We start from the raw sequence: 16,291 nt of genomic DNA, 5'->3' as shown, positions 1-16,291 counted from the left end.
GATAATGAACTCAGAACAAAACATTTCTTTGGTCAATAAGGAAATCTATTTTGCTAAACCATACATTCCTATAATAGGTAATTTACTTTTTCATGTATTTGGGAGATAGGGGTGGGAGGGAAAGATAGTAGGTTTTTGCAGAGTGAAAAAAAATTTAAATTTTTAAATCAAGTGCAATTGGTTATATTTTTTAAAAAACAAACAGGAAAGCAGATAAAATTCTGAATTAGCAGTTTCCAATATGTGGGATCAGACTCCTGGGTTGTAGGAGTATGAGATAAAGAGAGGGAGAGAGAGAGAGAGAGTAAGAGAGGAAAGAGGGAGAGAGTATGCATAGTTACAAGGCCTCTAGGGATCTACATACATAAGCAATTCTAAAAACAACAAAAACAAACAAAAAAAATCTATTCTTCATATGCAAATATCACTATTTTCTAAGTGTATAATAGATGGGGCAACAAAGTGATATAGTGGCGAGAGCACCAAATCTGGAATCAGGAAGACCCTAGATTGAGACATCTATTAGCTGTGTGACCTTGGGCAAATCACTTAACTTCTATTTGCCTCAGGTTCCTCATCTACAGATGGGAATAATAATAGCATTTACATCACAAGACAGATCAAATGAAATAATAACTGTAAAGCACTTATCATAGTATATGGCACATAGCAAGTGTTAGTTATTATTGTAAGCTATTATGACACTGTTATGATGAAATAAAATATAAATCAATTTTAAAGCATTACTGATTTCATAGTGTTTTTTAAAAAATAATCACAATTTCATAATCAATAGATACTAATATTAGGACTATTATCAAGTGGAATGGGGGAGGTGGTTCACAGTTCTTGTTTTTTGAATTTATAAACATACTGGAAAAGGTTCAAAACCACTACTCTAGGAAAGGACCTGTTTGTACAAAAATATTTAGAGCAGCTCTTTATGTGGTAGCAAAGAATTAGAAACTAAAGGTTTGTTCCTCAATTAGGGAATGTCTGAACAAATTGTGGTATATGATAGGGATGGAATACTATTGTGCTATAAGGAATAATGAACAGGATGATTTCAGAAAGAGCTAGGAAGACTTACATGAACTGATGCAAAGTGAAATAAGCAGAACCAGTAACTGCAACACTGTGGAATGATCAAATGTGATAGACTTTGCTACTAACAGCAATACAGTGATCCAGGACAATTCTGAGGACTTATGAAAAGGAATGCTATTTACATCTAGAGAAAGAACTATTGGAGTAGAAATGCAGGTGAAAACATGGTTTTTTACTTGTTTATATGGGTATATATTTTGGGGTTTTGGTTCTATAAGATTATTCACTTACAAAAATGAACAATATGGAAATATGTTTTGCGGGATAATCATATAAAACCCAGATGGAATTGTGTTTCAGGTCTGGGAAGGGGAAGGGAAGGGAGATAATGTGGATCATATGTCTTTGGAAAACTTATGTGGAAATGTTTAAAAAAAAAACACTACTCAGAGTTAAGAAAGGTAACTGAATGAAAATAAATTATACTATATTTATTTATCAGATTAAAAAACTACATTAAATTCTTTAAATTTGGGAGGCTACTTGAGGAACTTCAGGTGGTAAATGATATTCATGTTTCCTTGTCTGAAAACTAGCTTCAGGGGGAAGTTAGGTGGCTTGGTGGATTGAGAGCCAGGCCTAGAGAAGGGAGGGTTAGGGTTCCAATCTGGCCCCAGACACTTCCTAGCTGTGGGAACATGGGCAAATTACTTAATCCCCACTGCCTAGCCCTTCCTGCTCTTCTGCCTCAGAACCAATACATAATACTGATTCTAAGAAAGTGAGGGTTAATAAAACAACCTAGCTGCATAAGCAAGGAAAACTCAATTTATTTCAATAAAGCAAGGTATTGGCAAATCCCCTTAATTGGGCTCATTTTAATTATGGCATAATTATAAAATAACTAATAAATGCCATGCAGAAAATGCAGGCTGAAGACATTGATAAAATAGCTATTGAAGAAGTACCATTTTCTTATTAGCTGTCAGTCTGACATACTCCTTCAGTACACAATTCTGGAGAGAATCACCCCCGAAACTCCATGCCCTAATTACTCACATACCTCTGAGTGCTGCTCTGAGAAGGACTGTCATTGGGTATGCTCCACTGAGAAGTTTGGTTATAAAGCCGGAGCTGCTGTAAACTGTTCACCAGGTGATTCAATCTCTTCCTTTGCTGGTTGATTATTTCCCGGTTATTGGCAAGAGTGTTAAATAGTGTCTCTCGCTCTGGAACAAGCAGGCGCCTGTGGAGAGTAATGAGAAACCTTTAAAATTTTAGGGATGTTGGATTACTCTATGCCAATTAAATACCCAAAAATTTCATGTTGTACTGTATTTTTAGTCTTCTTTCTCTCACACCCCTCCCAACTGTTCCCTACTTCCCCAAATCAATTATCCTTGAATGGACTAGAGCTGGTTGAGTAACTGTCTCCTTTGATAAGGGCAGGTCAGCTGTCACTTCCTAGTTGGGCATTTCAGTGGGGCACTCTTAAGGCCAAAGAAACCTTTGGAGAATGGATTAAAGAAGTGTCATCAACAGAATTTCAAATATTTAAGAGAGGCGCTAGAAGGAGTCATTACTAAGAGGAATAAAGAGGGGTTTATCATCCTATCAACACACACTTTTGTTTCTTCTTCTCTTCCAGATGTCTGTCCCATTCCAAGTCTAGAACATCATTCACATCTTGGACAGCAAACTTAACATACTGATGAAGACGCCGAATTTCCTATCAAACAAACAAACAAAATACTTAAAGACAAATGACATTTTTCAGCTTGAGCAACTGTTCACATTCAAGCTTTAAAGAGGAACAATAAACTGACTCTAATAATTCTAAAAGACAGTTATGTTATACAGAGAAAAATCTCAGAATCTAAAAAGATTTCAGGTTTCTATAGTCCAACCCATCCCTGAACAAAAAATCCTTTTGATAACCTCCTAAGAAGTGGCCATCCAGCCTTCATTTGAAAACCTCAGAGAACCTTCTTCCTCTTAATTAGCCTATTCCACTTGTGGTTGTCTATTTTAATCAAAAATTTTTCTTTTATATTGAATCAAACCCTCCTTTTTAAGCAACTTCTATGCTTGCTTCTATTTCTATCTTCTGAGATCAAGTCTATAATTATATGGAAGACACAATACATAAAATGGATCTTAATTCAATTTAACTCAAGAAATACTAAACACCACATATACTGCCCCAACTCCAAAGAGCTTACTTACATCTACTGTGAGATACAAAAAGTTCATAAATAAATACAAAATATGGACTAACAAACAGAAGCAAAAAGTGTACTCCTTTAGGAGCTTGACCAATCGTATAGAACCTTGTAACTAATATGAAACATAATTCTAGGGAAACATTTCATTGGACATTTGGGAGTGGATTGGTCCAAATGAAGGAAAAATGGTTAACTGTCACTGCACACCTGGGGAAAAAATCATAGCGTTGGAAGGGACCACAAGGGCAGGTTAATTCCTACCAGGGCTAAAGAAACATCCCTTGAAAACATATCTGGCAAGGAACTCAAATCTCTGGGTTTTGCTCAAAGAATCCTAGTGAGGATACTTCCCTGTCTCAAGGTGGTCTACTGCCTCAAACCTAAATGTGCTTTTTCTTCAATGTTCCTCATGAAGACTACAGAAGACAGAAGACAAAACGAATAAATCTAATCCCCTGCCTATAATGATGATAGTCCTTTTCTTTTTAACACTCTTGGGAAATGTCAACTAGATGACTTAATGGGTAGAGTCAATTCTGGTGATAGGAAGTCCTGGGTTCAAATCTGACTTCAGACACTTCCTAGTTGTGTGATCCTGGGCAAGTCATTTAACCGCAATAGCCTATCTCTTAGCACTCTTCTTCCTGGAACGGATACTTAGTATCAATTCTTTTTTTTTTTTTTAAGCCCTTACCTTCCCTCTTGGAGTCAATACTGTATATTGGCTCCAAGGCAGAAGAGTGGTAAGGGCTAGGCAATGGGGGTCAAGTGACTTGCCCAGGGTCACACAGCTGGGAAGTGTCTGAGGTCAGATTTGAACCTAGGACCTCCCATCTCTAGGTCTGGTTCTCAATCCACTGAGCTACCCAGCTGCCCCCAGTATCAATTCTAAGACAGAAGGTAAAGGTTTAAAAACAAAAACATCCTTGGGAACCTTGACTTGAAAGTTCTATTTCTTTAAAGAATAATTTTTTTTAAAGTAATACAGAAAGCTACGGTTTCAACTCTCAGAATGAAAATACCGATTTATAGCCTAAAATAATTTAGCTATTAAATTGAAAAGTCTTTGAAGACTAGGACACTGCTATTTCTCTCTGTGGTAAGCATCTGTGAATTTTATAGAGTATGTGCTTAATAAATATTTGATGAATAAATGAGAAGGTTATATCACAGTTTAAACAAGGTCTTGTATTTAAGTTTCTTCTAACTTTGGAATAGAAACTTGCAGATATAAATATTTAGAAGCACGAGGAAAGCACACCAAAAAAGAGAGCAAGTAGAAGCAAGTTAACAAGCATGAAGCTGAAGATGTGACAGGTTCCAAGAATAAAAAGACCCAAATGATGAGAAGAATGAGAGGCAATGGGGCAGTATGCATTAAAGAGCTCTTCTATCTAGGGTTGGCCATATGGAATGAATAAAGAGGTATGATTTCAGTAAGTGATGAGAAGACCTCTTGTCAAACACACACATATGGTCTTCTGGACTGCACAGCTGGCTGAATGGAGGCGGGATGTCCATTTCCTCCACACCACCAACTATGGAAAAATCCTGAAATTCAAACTATATCAAATGATCAAGAAACCTAAAAAGAAACTATACTAAGTGCTTTCTTCTGCCCCAGAACTGTACCAAACCAACAAAAACAGTATCACCTGGCCAGCAGCCCAAAGGAATTAGCTAAGGGGGCTGAGCTATCACTGACAAATAAACCCACAGCCTCCCAGACCAACCAGACATAGGGGTAGCCCGGAGGGCACTGTATCTGGAAGCAGCAAGAGTAAAACGCTCCCTAAAGAAAGTTCCAGGGGGTTGTAAACCCACAGCACGGAACTTGGGTAGCAGCAGTAACCAGTGTGGGCAAGGCAATATACAGAGCAGTATAGCAGCACACAGACCAGGACATCTGGGACTCAGTGCTATGAGTGATGGCCATAGAGGAACCAGAAGATTCAATATCCTGAACCTCAAAAATCAGGTTGGGGGAGGAGCCCCAGGGGAAGGAAGTCAGCATAGGAACCCAATGGACCCAAGGTAAGGCAAAGCAGAGCCAACCACCCCACCAAAATGTTAACCTGGCTCTGCCACAAATCCCCAGATCATGAACTAAAACTGAGCAGATAAGTAAATCAAACACCAACCTGCATAAAAAATATTACAGTGGATCTTGGGATACTCAAAAATTTGGAATAAAGAAAGTAACTAACAACTACAGAGAATCAAAGGGGAAAAATGGATTTTCCCCATAGACTATATACTTAGAAGAAATGAAGCAAGAGCTAAAAAATGAAACAAAAACTAAAGGAAAGAGGTGGGAAGGTGAATAAAATGGCTAAGGAAATAGTAAATCATATCCAAAAAAAAGACTCCTTGAAAATTAAAATAAACTAAACAGAAATCAATGACTATGAATAAGAAAAAAAAAATTAAAACAAAATCAGAAGACTGGGGAAAAAAAAAGGAAATGTAAAATGGGGGCAACTGGGTGGCTCAGTGGATTGAGAGCCAGGCCTAGAGCCAGGAGGTCCTAGGTTCAGATCTGGCCTCAGACCCTTTCTAGCTGTGTGACCCTGGGCAAGTCACTTATTCCCCATTGCCTAGCCCTTACCACTCTTCTGCCTTAGAATCAATGTTGATTCTAAGCAGAAGGTAAGGGTTAAAAAAAAATGAAAAAAAGTAAGATAGTTGATATCAAAAATAGCTAGTCTAGAAAACAAGTCAAAGGGAGATAATTTAAGAATCACTAAACTTTCCTGAAATATTTGATTTTTTAAAAATCCTGGACACTATATTTCAAGAAATCATATGTGCAAATAAATCTATTAGAATCAGAGGGAAAAGTGAAGATAGAAAAATCCATTATCAGTTCCTCAAAGAAACTCCCACTAGGAAAAGTCCTAGGAACATATAGCCAAAATCTAGAATTCTCACTTAATTAAAGAAAAAATTCTGCAAGGATACAGGGAAAAAAAGTTAATGTTCCAAAGAGCCAAAGTCAGGTTCATGCAAGACCTAGTAGCTTCTAATATAAAAAAAGAGATCTTAGAATACAATATCCCCAAAATAAAAGATACATGCTAATAGCCAAGAATAATTTACCCTACAAAGCTGAGAGGGGGAAAAAATGGACCCTTACTGGTATTAAAGGACTTTCAAGGATTTCTGATATAAAGGCCAAACATAAGAGGCAAAAGAAACTTAGAAAGGTACACTTCTTTGAGCAACTGAAAGGAGATGTATGATGATATAGTACTAACATTCTAATAGAGAGGAAAAAGTCCTTTCAGAACCTTCAAACCATATTTGAGGGAATTAATTTAAGAAAAACAAGTTTTTATTATGAAAACCATTTTGAGGTTTTTAAGTGGGAAAAGAACGAGGAGAATATGAGGAAAACACTAGGATGGAAAAGAAATAATTTTGAAAGACTTAAAAACTAAACAATGCAATGTCTAACCATATTTCTAGAGGACCAATAATGAGGCATGTTATTCACCTAACAAAGGCAGAGTTATGATGGACACAAATGCAGAAAGACATCCGTTTTTTTAAAATGGCCACCATATGAATTAATCTTGTTTGACTAGATTTATTTGATACAAGGATTCTTTCTAGTTTTAATTGAGAAGGGAAAGGTTGGTAATAGCAATACCCCATCACAATTTTCAGAAGGAAAAAATCTGTTATCAATAGTAACATGAAAAAAAAATGTCGTAAATCATTAGACAATCAGAGAAATGCAAATTAAAAGAATTCTAAGATAACACCTCACATCTATCAGATTGGCTGACATGACAAAAAAGGAAAATGATAAATGTTGGAAGATGAGGAAAAAATAGGGAAACTACATAATGCAGTATTGGTGGAGTTGTGATCTGATTTAGTAATTCTGGAGAACAATTTGAAACTATATCCAAATGGATTAAAACTGTGCATACCCTTTGACCCAGTAATATCCCTACTAGGTTCTTATCCCAAAGAGATCAAAGGAAAAGGGAAAGGACATATATATGGACAAAAATATTAAAAGCAGCTCTTTCTGTGGTGGCAGAACTGGAAATCAAAAGAATGCTTATGATCGGGGGAATGGCTAAACAAGTTGTGGTATGATTGTGAAGGATCACTATTGTGCTATAATAAATGATGACAGAGATGATTCCTGGGTAAAGTATATGAGTTAATACAAAATGAAGTAAGCAAAACTAAGAAAACAAGGTATACAGTAACAAGAATAAATACAGTGATCCACAACAATTCTAATGGGCTCGTGATAAAAATGTTAAAGTGATGGATTTTGAGGGCAGATAGATACATTTTTTTCACTTTCATTTTTAGAAATATAGCTGGGGCAGCTGGGTGGCTCAGTGGATTGAGAGCCAGGCCTAGAGATAGGAGGCCCTAGGTTCAAATGTGGCCTCAGATACTTCCTAGCTGTGTGAGCCTGGGCAAATCACTTAATTCCCATTGCCTAGCTCTTACCATTCTTCTGCCTCGGAGCCAATATACAGTATTGATTCCAAGATGGAAGGTAAGGTTTAAAAAAATAAAGAAAAAAGAAATATGGCTAATATGAAAAGATATTTTGCATAACTTTGGTATTTTTGTATTTTTTACCTTCTCAATATGTGAGGGAGCATGGAGAGATAAGAATTTGAAAATAAATAAAATTGAAATTTATAAAATGAAGTCCTACCCCTCCCTCTACTACTAAAGAAGAAAGTCATTGAAATATTTCTTTTAATTCATTTGGGGAAAAGAGACTCTATAGATACAGATATTTGGAAAAAGAGGACCCTGGAAACATTTTTTAAAAATGCACAGAAAAAAAAAGGAAGCTTAGAAAATCAGGATGGTTTTGAAAGTGAGGTACAGAATTCATTACATACATTTAAAAACCAAAACCAAGTATTATCAATCACAGAAGATTCATAATCTCACACACAAGCCTCTTTTTGTTCTCTTCCATTAAAATACAAATGTTCTGGTGTGTGTGTGAAAAGTTCAAAATAAAAAATAAAATGTACACAACAAAACCCTATTTAGGCCACTGCCAACATATTCTTCCCTTTCCTGTATTACACTGCATGATATTCCTCTAATAAAAATTCAATTCTTTTTTTTTTTCATTAGAACCCTTACCTTCTGCATTGGAATACTATGTATTGGTTTCAAGGCAGAAGAGTGGTAAGGGCCAGGCAATGGGGGTCAAGTGACTTGCCCAGGGTCACACAGCTGGGAAGTGTCTGAGGCCAGATTTGAACCTAGGACCTCCTGGCTCTAGGCCTGGCTCTCAATCCACTGAGCTACCCAGCTGTCCCCCAATTCTCTTGATTATATGATGGCCTTTAAAATTCTAATACTTCTAGAAAAGGTAACACATTGACCAAACAGTGTAAATACACTTAATCTAACGGCTTTTCTCATTGGGTGTCTGCTTTGCTATGGTGTTTCTGCTCAGCTCTCCTTTTCCAGTTTCTATAAAGCATTGCCAGCACTTTGGGAATTTTCCATCACATTCTGGCACTTAGACAGAATAGTCCATTTAATTTTACGCACTGCTACTCATGAAATTAATGGCAGGCAGTGTGGTGAGACATTATAAACTATCAATTCACTGGCTCAAGCATTAACTTAAAAAAAATAATAATAATTGAATGTTCATTTGAAAAAATAAATCCAAGGGGGCAGACTGGGTAGCTCAGTGGATTGAGAGCTTGGCCTAGAGACAGGAGGTCCTGGGTTCAAATCTGGCCTCAAACACTTCCCAGCTGTGTGACCTTGGTCAAGTCTCTTAATCCCCATTGCCTAGCCCTTACAACTCTTCTGTCTTAGAACCAATACATGGTACTGATTCCAACACGAAAGGTAAGAGTTTTATCTTAAAAAAAAAAAATCCAAGCCAAAGCAACCTTGTAGATTTTTGGCATCTCTTGGCCAGGCTGAAAATATTTGTCATTTCTATTAACTTTATCAACGTTACATCTCTATGAGAATGAAACACTGGTAGATTTAAAAAATGTAAACAGCAGCATTATGGGTTAAACTTATGCTTAGTTCCCAACTTTTTTTCTTCTACTTGGTGCTCTGTTAAATAAGTGGATCTATATACAAAATGATGCTTAACCTAAAAACTGGAGCCTTGTGCTAAAACTGAATACAGATTGAAGGGCAAGAAGGACCTTTGTAGAAGCAGCTGATTAGCACAATCGATAGAACATCATACCTGGAGTCAGGAGGCCCTGGGTTCAAATGTGATCTTAGACATTTACTGGCTGTGTGACATTGGGCAAGTCACTTAACTGACTGTATAACCCATGCTGTTCCTGTCTTAGAATTGCTACTAAAACAGAAGGTAAGGATTTTTTTTTAAGAAAGAAAGAAAAGAAAAACTCTTGTACACTGAGAATAAACTATTCTTTGTCTATTTAAATCTTGTGTTTTGTTTCAATCTGTTTGAAAAGTTATGATTTGTTTAAAATTTTAACTGAAAAATTCACAGTCCTTTTAAAACAAGTAATACTGTATGAATTCAAGAGCTCAATGTTTAGTATTTCAGGAAAAAACAAAAGCACAAAATATGTGAATTTCATGAAAATACCTAGGGGAAGAGTAGAGACCTTTTCTTTTGAGAAATAATTATTCCCTGTAAACCTTAAAATTTCTTAGACTTATAAATGTTGGAAATTTCACCATTGGGAAATTTCATACTTGGAAAATTTCTTACTGATAGTGTATTGGAATGTGAACCCCATTGGCATGAGAGTTTCCTCCTCCTCCCTTCTTAAGATTACTTTAGGACAGAAACCTTTTGCTGAACAACGGAAAGGGCTTTGACCTATGCTTAAGCACAGAACAGGAATTTCTTTGAGTCATGATTGATTTTAGAATTGATACAATAGAGATACTTGGAATGACAGAATCAGGTCTTGGAAAATACAATTTCCACCCCACTCAGTCCTAACAGGATTTAGGAAGGGCTGCAGCATAGATCAAAATTTAATTATTTGAGAATATGACCTCCAACAGACATGTGCAAAGCCCTGACCTCTGGGCGGTCCTGGGTTAAGCTAGAGCCACCATTGGCACAGGGAAAATGATGGACAGTGATTGGTAGATGTGAGAACTGAGGGGAGGGAACTTGGATGGTTTCCTTAAAGAGAGAGGGGTCTGAGGACTGAGGGGGTGGTTGGAGAGTTTTGGCTCTGGGTGTTTGGAGAGGTGCTCTGAGAAGCTTGCTCTGAAGGAAGCTGAAGGTGGGAGCCTCTGAGACTGTTTCTCCATTTTGGTCACGTGAGTAACAGAGACTGATCTCTTTTCTTTGCCCCAGCTATCTAAGGGCTTGGGCCTTTTGGCCCAGCCTAAACAGAAGGGGTATTTAAGCCCTATTCCCTTCTCTCCCCTTTCTCTCTTCCTCTCTCTCTCTATCTCTAATTCCTTTCTTCCTCCTGTCTGTAATTAAACTCTATAAAAGGTTGACGGCTGACTTGAGTTTTCATTTAGGAATTACATAGCTGAATTCCTTGGCGACCTTAAATTAATATATATCAGTCTTTTAAAAGTGATTTCCTTGTTACATCCCTTTTGATTGGAAAACCAATAATTAGAGGAAATGTCACATAACTTTCTCTGCATGGCTTCATAGAGGAGGAAACAGAAACTAACAACAACGAAACCCGATGGAGTCCACAGGGGCTTTTCTTCTCATAAATTATGAGACAACTGTTCTCTTGCTAAAAGGAGTTAAAACCCATAGAAGAAAAACCTGAAAGCACTTTTGATGCCAAGATACCTTGATACACAGGCTTTATATTCTAAAACAAGGGTGCCCTGTCCTTTTTCTAAAGAGAGGTTAATTTCCATTTCCTCAAAGGAAGGAAGATGAGATGGAGCTGACAATAAAAGTTTCGAATTAAGAAAGGGCATTTCCCCTGCAGCAAAAATTCCCCTCCCTGCTCCTGATATTGACAAACTTGCAGGGAAGTGGGCACTAGCAGAAAGGCAACCAGACTGATGAGCTACCAAGAGACGGTGACTGAGGATCTCTGCCTTAGAGATGAAAAGATGTAGAGAGAAATGAAAGAAGAGTTCCTATTCATGCCTGAGAGGGAACCTCTGATTAAGCAGTGATAGACAACACTTATGGGTACCCTCCTTATTCCTTTATTATACTAATAAATCTTAATATGCAAATGTATCCATCTCAATGCTGTGTTCTTTATTTCATTGAAATGCTGTAGTGAAAAGTTCAATAAGCATTTATTAAGTGACTAGAGGCAGCAGGGTATGCTGGTTACATAGGGTACAAAATCAGGATGATCCAGGTTCAAATTTTGCCACAGACACTTTCTAGCTGTGTGACCCTGGCCTAATCACTTCACCTCTCTGGGCCAATTTCCTCATCTGTAGAGTGGATTCAATGGTCTCTTCCAGTTCTAAATCTATGATCTCAAGATCCTACACCTAATGAGTGCAAAGGCCTGTTTTAGGTACAAACTTGAAATCAATAAGTCTAGTTAGAGGACAAATATATACAAAATTACATGTTTGTTTTTAGTAGAAAAAGTATAATTGAATGGGAAAGCCTGGGCTATTTAGATCTGGAGGTCACAACCAATATAATTCCATCTACCTGATGGCTTGTAGCCTAATTATCAGTTAAAGAGGAGAAAATAAAGAGCCTACAGTCTTTAATCTCAGAAGAGCAAGATTAGAATTATTAAAATAAATTTACAATATACTTTAAAAAACCCAAGCTATACAAGCTGTGTATAATATTCAGAGTATTCTTTTGTGGTTCTTTATGTAAAGAAATAGTTCATCAAATACATATAATAATATTTTTTTAAAGAAGAGTGCTAGTCATTTAGCACTATGTCAGTGCAAGACATAGACATGGCTAGTTACCACATTGCCATGTGATGGCAAATGTCACATAAGAACAATTTAAGGGGCAATTAGGCAATGGAGAGAGACAGGACTTCCTGAATTAAATTCTGGCCTTGGATACTTCTTACCTGTGAGATCCTAGACAAGTCGCTTAACCCCCATTGCCTAAGCTTTACTGCTCTTCTGCTTTGGAACCAATACACAATATTGCTTCTAAGATAGAAGGTGAGGGTTTAAAAAATAAACAAAAAAAAAGAACAATTTAAAAGGCCTATTCCTCCGGGTATTTCCTACCTGAAGCTGCGCTTCACTCTTAGGATCCAGAGGTCTCTTATATAGTAAATGAAGATATCCAGAATCATGATTTCTTTCATTCTGTTCTCTTGCCTCTTCAACCCCTGCAAAACCTTCTAGTAAAGTGGTCTTCAGGGTGCTAATGTCACCATGAAGAGACTAAAAGAAATCAAAAGAATATAATGATAAAGAAAATTTTTTTTCAAGACTAAAAAAATTTTTTGAATGAATATGATGATATAATAAAAAGATTAACTGTTTTATTAGATTATTTGGTAAACATTTAGAAGGAAAGGGGAGGGTCATTTGAAAAGAAATTAATTTTCAAACACAAAGATCAAACCAAATCAAAAGGGAAGTCTTCAAATGCACATTCAGTGTGGGAAAAAATGACAGTTGTTCATCTCATCTCATAGGAGAGAAAGGATCAGGACCCAACAAAATTTAACCTAGGGAAAAGAGGAACAATACACACCTCTGTTGTCTCTTTAATCTCTAGGAGAAAGGTGTGCAAATCTTCTGATTCTGTCCGCAGCATCTTCATCTCCTCAGAGGTGCCTACTTGGAAACATGCTTTGGAAGTTCGGGCTTTTAGCTCTTCCATCTCTTTTTGGAAGTGGGCAATCTACAGGATCAACCAATGAGAAAAGCCAGTCCAAACATGAGACAATGAGGATATGGATGACTGTTCCTACTGTAGAACTGACTAATGTAGTACAAAGCTGAGAACCTGCTTCCAGGGAAACAGGTTTTGAGGCCACCTGACTAGGGTGATGTTGATAACCAAAATCCTTTACTTTTAGTACACTTCATTGTACATAGTTGCTTTAGGTTAGGGTAGGAAAAAAAATCTATCTGCAGGATACAACATTACCTCCTCCCCAATTCCAGCCATCACAGGGTCTGAATCTTTCCACTGATGTGGCTGCTTTTCCATCACAATGGCAGGTTGTGGTGATTTGGCCTGAAATGGCAAGTTTGGGAAATTTGCTGAATGAAATACAACATGACCACTAAAAGCAGTCTAGGTATGTATTCAAACATTTAACATAGGTAATAAGTCTCATAGGTTTGATTACTTCTAATCACACATGATAATTAAAAGAGGGTTCTAAAATATGAACTGGCTAACAATATACTGTAAAAGGCATAACCTTGTGATTGGATAAGAGGACATTCAACTTTTTAAGTGTCCATTTTCTCTGAGGTTTTAACTTAAGTCCCATAAGAAAATGATCATAGGGGACTAAAAAAAAATAAAGTCATGTGGTTTACTTCTTGCTTATTTGGGGAAAGGGGCAAGGTGGGAAAAATTAATTGCTAACTTGCATTTAGATATAAGGAAGAAAAACAGACATTCCATAACATAAGATATAAATGAACCAATAGAGAATATAAAGCTACAATCTTTAGTTGAGATAGTGTGCTTCACCAAGGTAGCCTAAACCTCACACTTTCCTAATTGCAATGCCGAGATTTAAATATGAAGTCAAAGAGACTGTTAGAAAGTGATAGTTTCAAAAAAATGTGAATCATATGATCAAATATATACACTTAGTTGAGTTCATCAAAAAGCAAATATAATTTTGGTTGAATCCAAGCATTCAGTACCTGAGTAGTACTTGACTTTGCCACTGGAGCGGTGATCCTGGCTGATTTCTGCACCATTGAGGATACTGGGCTGCTTTGGGAAGAGCGAACTATAACAACAGTAAGAAAACTCAATCACAATACTGTATGTGATATTTATATAATTTTCTCAATCCCAAATGTGAGAAATAAGATGCATAATTCATCCTCGGAGCAGCTATTAGCAATGGAACAATATGAAAGGCTGCTGTGGTTACCATTAGTGGAAAGATTCAGAAAAGGTCTTGTTAGTCACAGGTGCTAGGGAGGGTTATCACAAATCAGCCAAGTGAGAACCAAGAATGAGAATTGAAAATCTGCTGCTGGCACTTCTGACAATGACAATACTGACTCATGAAATACCTCTCCTCTCTGCTCCAACATTCCCTACACCTTTGGAGACAGAAGATCAGCTTCCTCAAACTGGGGGAGAGAGAGGAGGAAGATGACATAATTTGGGAAATACAGTCAGAGAGGCAATAATGAGAATCCATCATCAAAAGACTAAGATAACTCTGGCAAGAAGCACCAGGTCTTCCTCTCTCCTAGGGTAAGTTTTGTATTCAGAGCAGGCTACCCTTGAAAGAAAAGATTTCAGTCAATTCTATAATCTTCCTTTGGTGAAAGCAATCTGATATAGCCGAGAGATACTGTAGACTTCCTAAAAACAAAACTTGTTACTAGTGCTTAAAGACACAATGAGGAGGCAGCTAGGTGGCTCAGTGGCTAGAGAACTTAGTCGAGTTGGAAAGACCTAGATTTAATTTGACCTCAGACAGTTCTGTGTGACCCTGAGCAAGTCATTTAACCCCAACTGCCTAATCACTCTTCTGCTTTAGAATCGATACAAAATACTGATTCTAAGACAAAAGGTAAGAGTTAAAAAAACAAACAAACCTACAATGATAGAAGAGAAAGCTTCTCTAAGCCTGAATTTCCTCACCTTCTCAGAATGTAAAGTCCAGGTGAGTAGGGATTTTTTTATTCTTTGTACACATATCCTTAGAGCATAGGACTCTGCTCACTGACTGACCAATAAAAATGAAGATATCACCTCTTACACCATCTACAACCAGGTTAATTTTGAGGAAAAGGCTTTGTAAGACATAAAGTGCCATATAAATTTAAACCTGTTATTTTAATTCACAAAAATAAATCATAATACCAAATCCCAAGCAGGAATGGGCTAAGGAAATGTGCTAGACACTGGCTGCATTGTCCTTCAGCTTGGTCCTCCTCAGCTGCTGGCTACAGTCACTGCATATATGACAGACTGTTCATGGTTTTAACATCTAGAAGTCATTCACTTGTGACTGCTTTGGGCTCAAATAAGATAGTCACTGCAGAACTGTCCTCATCTCTGCCCTTCACTGAATTATTTTAAAGCCCACAAAGGACTGAGACAGACACTTGATACAGATGAATGGCCAACAGACCCATTATCTGAATCACCAAGTATGTTCAGCTCTGTGAGGAATGATAAGGAGACAAGGAAACCTGCCAATCACACTATTAAATCTGCAGCACCACATCATATACAGATTCCTAAATAAGAGAATATAAAAATCCTCAGTAATTTATTCTAGTTATAAGGAGAGAAGTAAATAACTTTTGCCATTCACTAAGCTAGTACCTCGAAGAATACTAGGTGCTGGGAAAAAATGTTCTTTGAGAATATGGCATGGCATTATTGTTAAGAGAGCCAGCACTGAGTAGGATGACTTGAGCTTAAGTCTGACACAAATGGCTATGTAACTCTAGGCAAAATTATTTCTACAAGTAACTGGGAAAAATAAAAGTAGAATTAAAATAAAATAAAGCTGTCTGCTTGAAAGCATACCTGAAACAGAGGGAGATACCGACGATTTTGCAGATACTGAGCTAGATGAAGATGAGAGAGGTGTGGAGTGACTGACAGGGCCAGCAGAAGCCAATTTGGAGGCTGAGGAAAATGACAACATTGAGGAGCTACTTTGGGAACTGCTGATGGGAGTGGATGACTCCCCAGCAGGAAACCTGCAAAAAAGGAGACTATTTCAGAAAAGTCCATGATAAATATTTCCTTTCCCAGGCCAATAAAAAGTGACATCCCCAACAGGGAATACTCCGAACTTCATGCAATACAAATGTCTTAAATATTGCTTTCAAAGGGTACAAGTTGTAAAGATATACGAACAGTACTGGATTTTCTAATTCCTTGAGAATAAACT

General features: G+C 37.2%; 1 protein-coding gene across 6 annotated transcripts in view; it reads right to left on the bottom strand.

Annotated features, from left to right (window-relative positions):
* Positions 1–16,291, bottom strand: part of NUP214 (nucleoporin 214) — a 103,093-nt gene that overhangs the window by 64,622 nt on the left and 22,180 nt on the right. For all 6 annotated transcript variants that reach the window (XM_007475163.3, XM_007475164.3, XM_007475165.3 and 3 more), the window contains exons 13-19: positions 15,922–16,097; positions 14,064–14,152; positions 13,327–13,416; positions 12,928–13,077; positions 12,453–12,611; positions 2,673–2,776; positions 2,111–2,293 (exon numbers count right to left, since the gene is read on the bottom strand). In XM_007475163.3, coding sequence (XP_007475225.1) covers positions 2,111–2,293; positions 2,673–2,776; positions 12,453–12,611; positions 12,928–13,077; positions 13,327–13,416; positions 14,064–14,152; positions 15,922–16,097 — 951 coding nt within the window. The remainder of the gene's footprint in view (positions 1–2,110; positions 2,294–2,672; positions 2,777–12,452; positions 12,612–12,927; positions 13,078–13,326; positions 13,417–14,063; positions 14,153–15,921; positions 16,098–16,291) is intronic.

Source organism: Monodelphis domestica, chromosome 1 (genome assembly GCF_027887165.1).
Source record: "Monodelphis domestica isolate mMonDom1 chromosome 1, mMonDom1.pri, whole genome shotgun sequence".
Taxonomy (NCBI): Eukaryota; Metazoa; Chordata; class Mammalia; order Didelphimorphia; family Didelphidae; genus Monodelphis; species Monodelphis domestica.
This window is presented reverse-complemented; position numbering and strand designations above follow the sequence as displayed.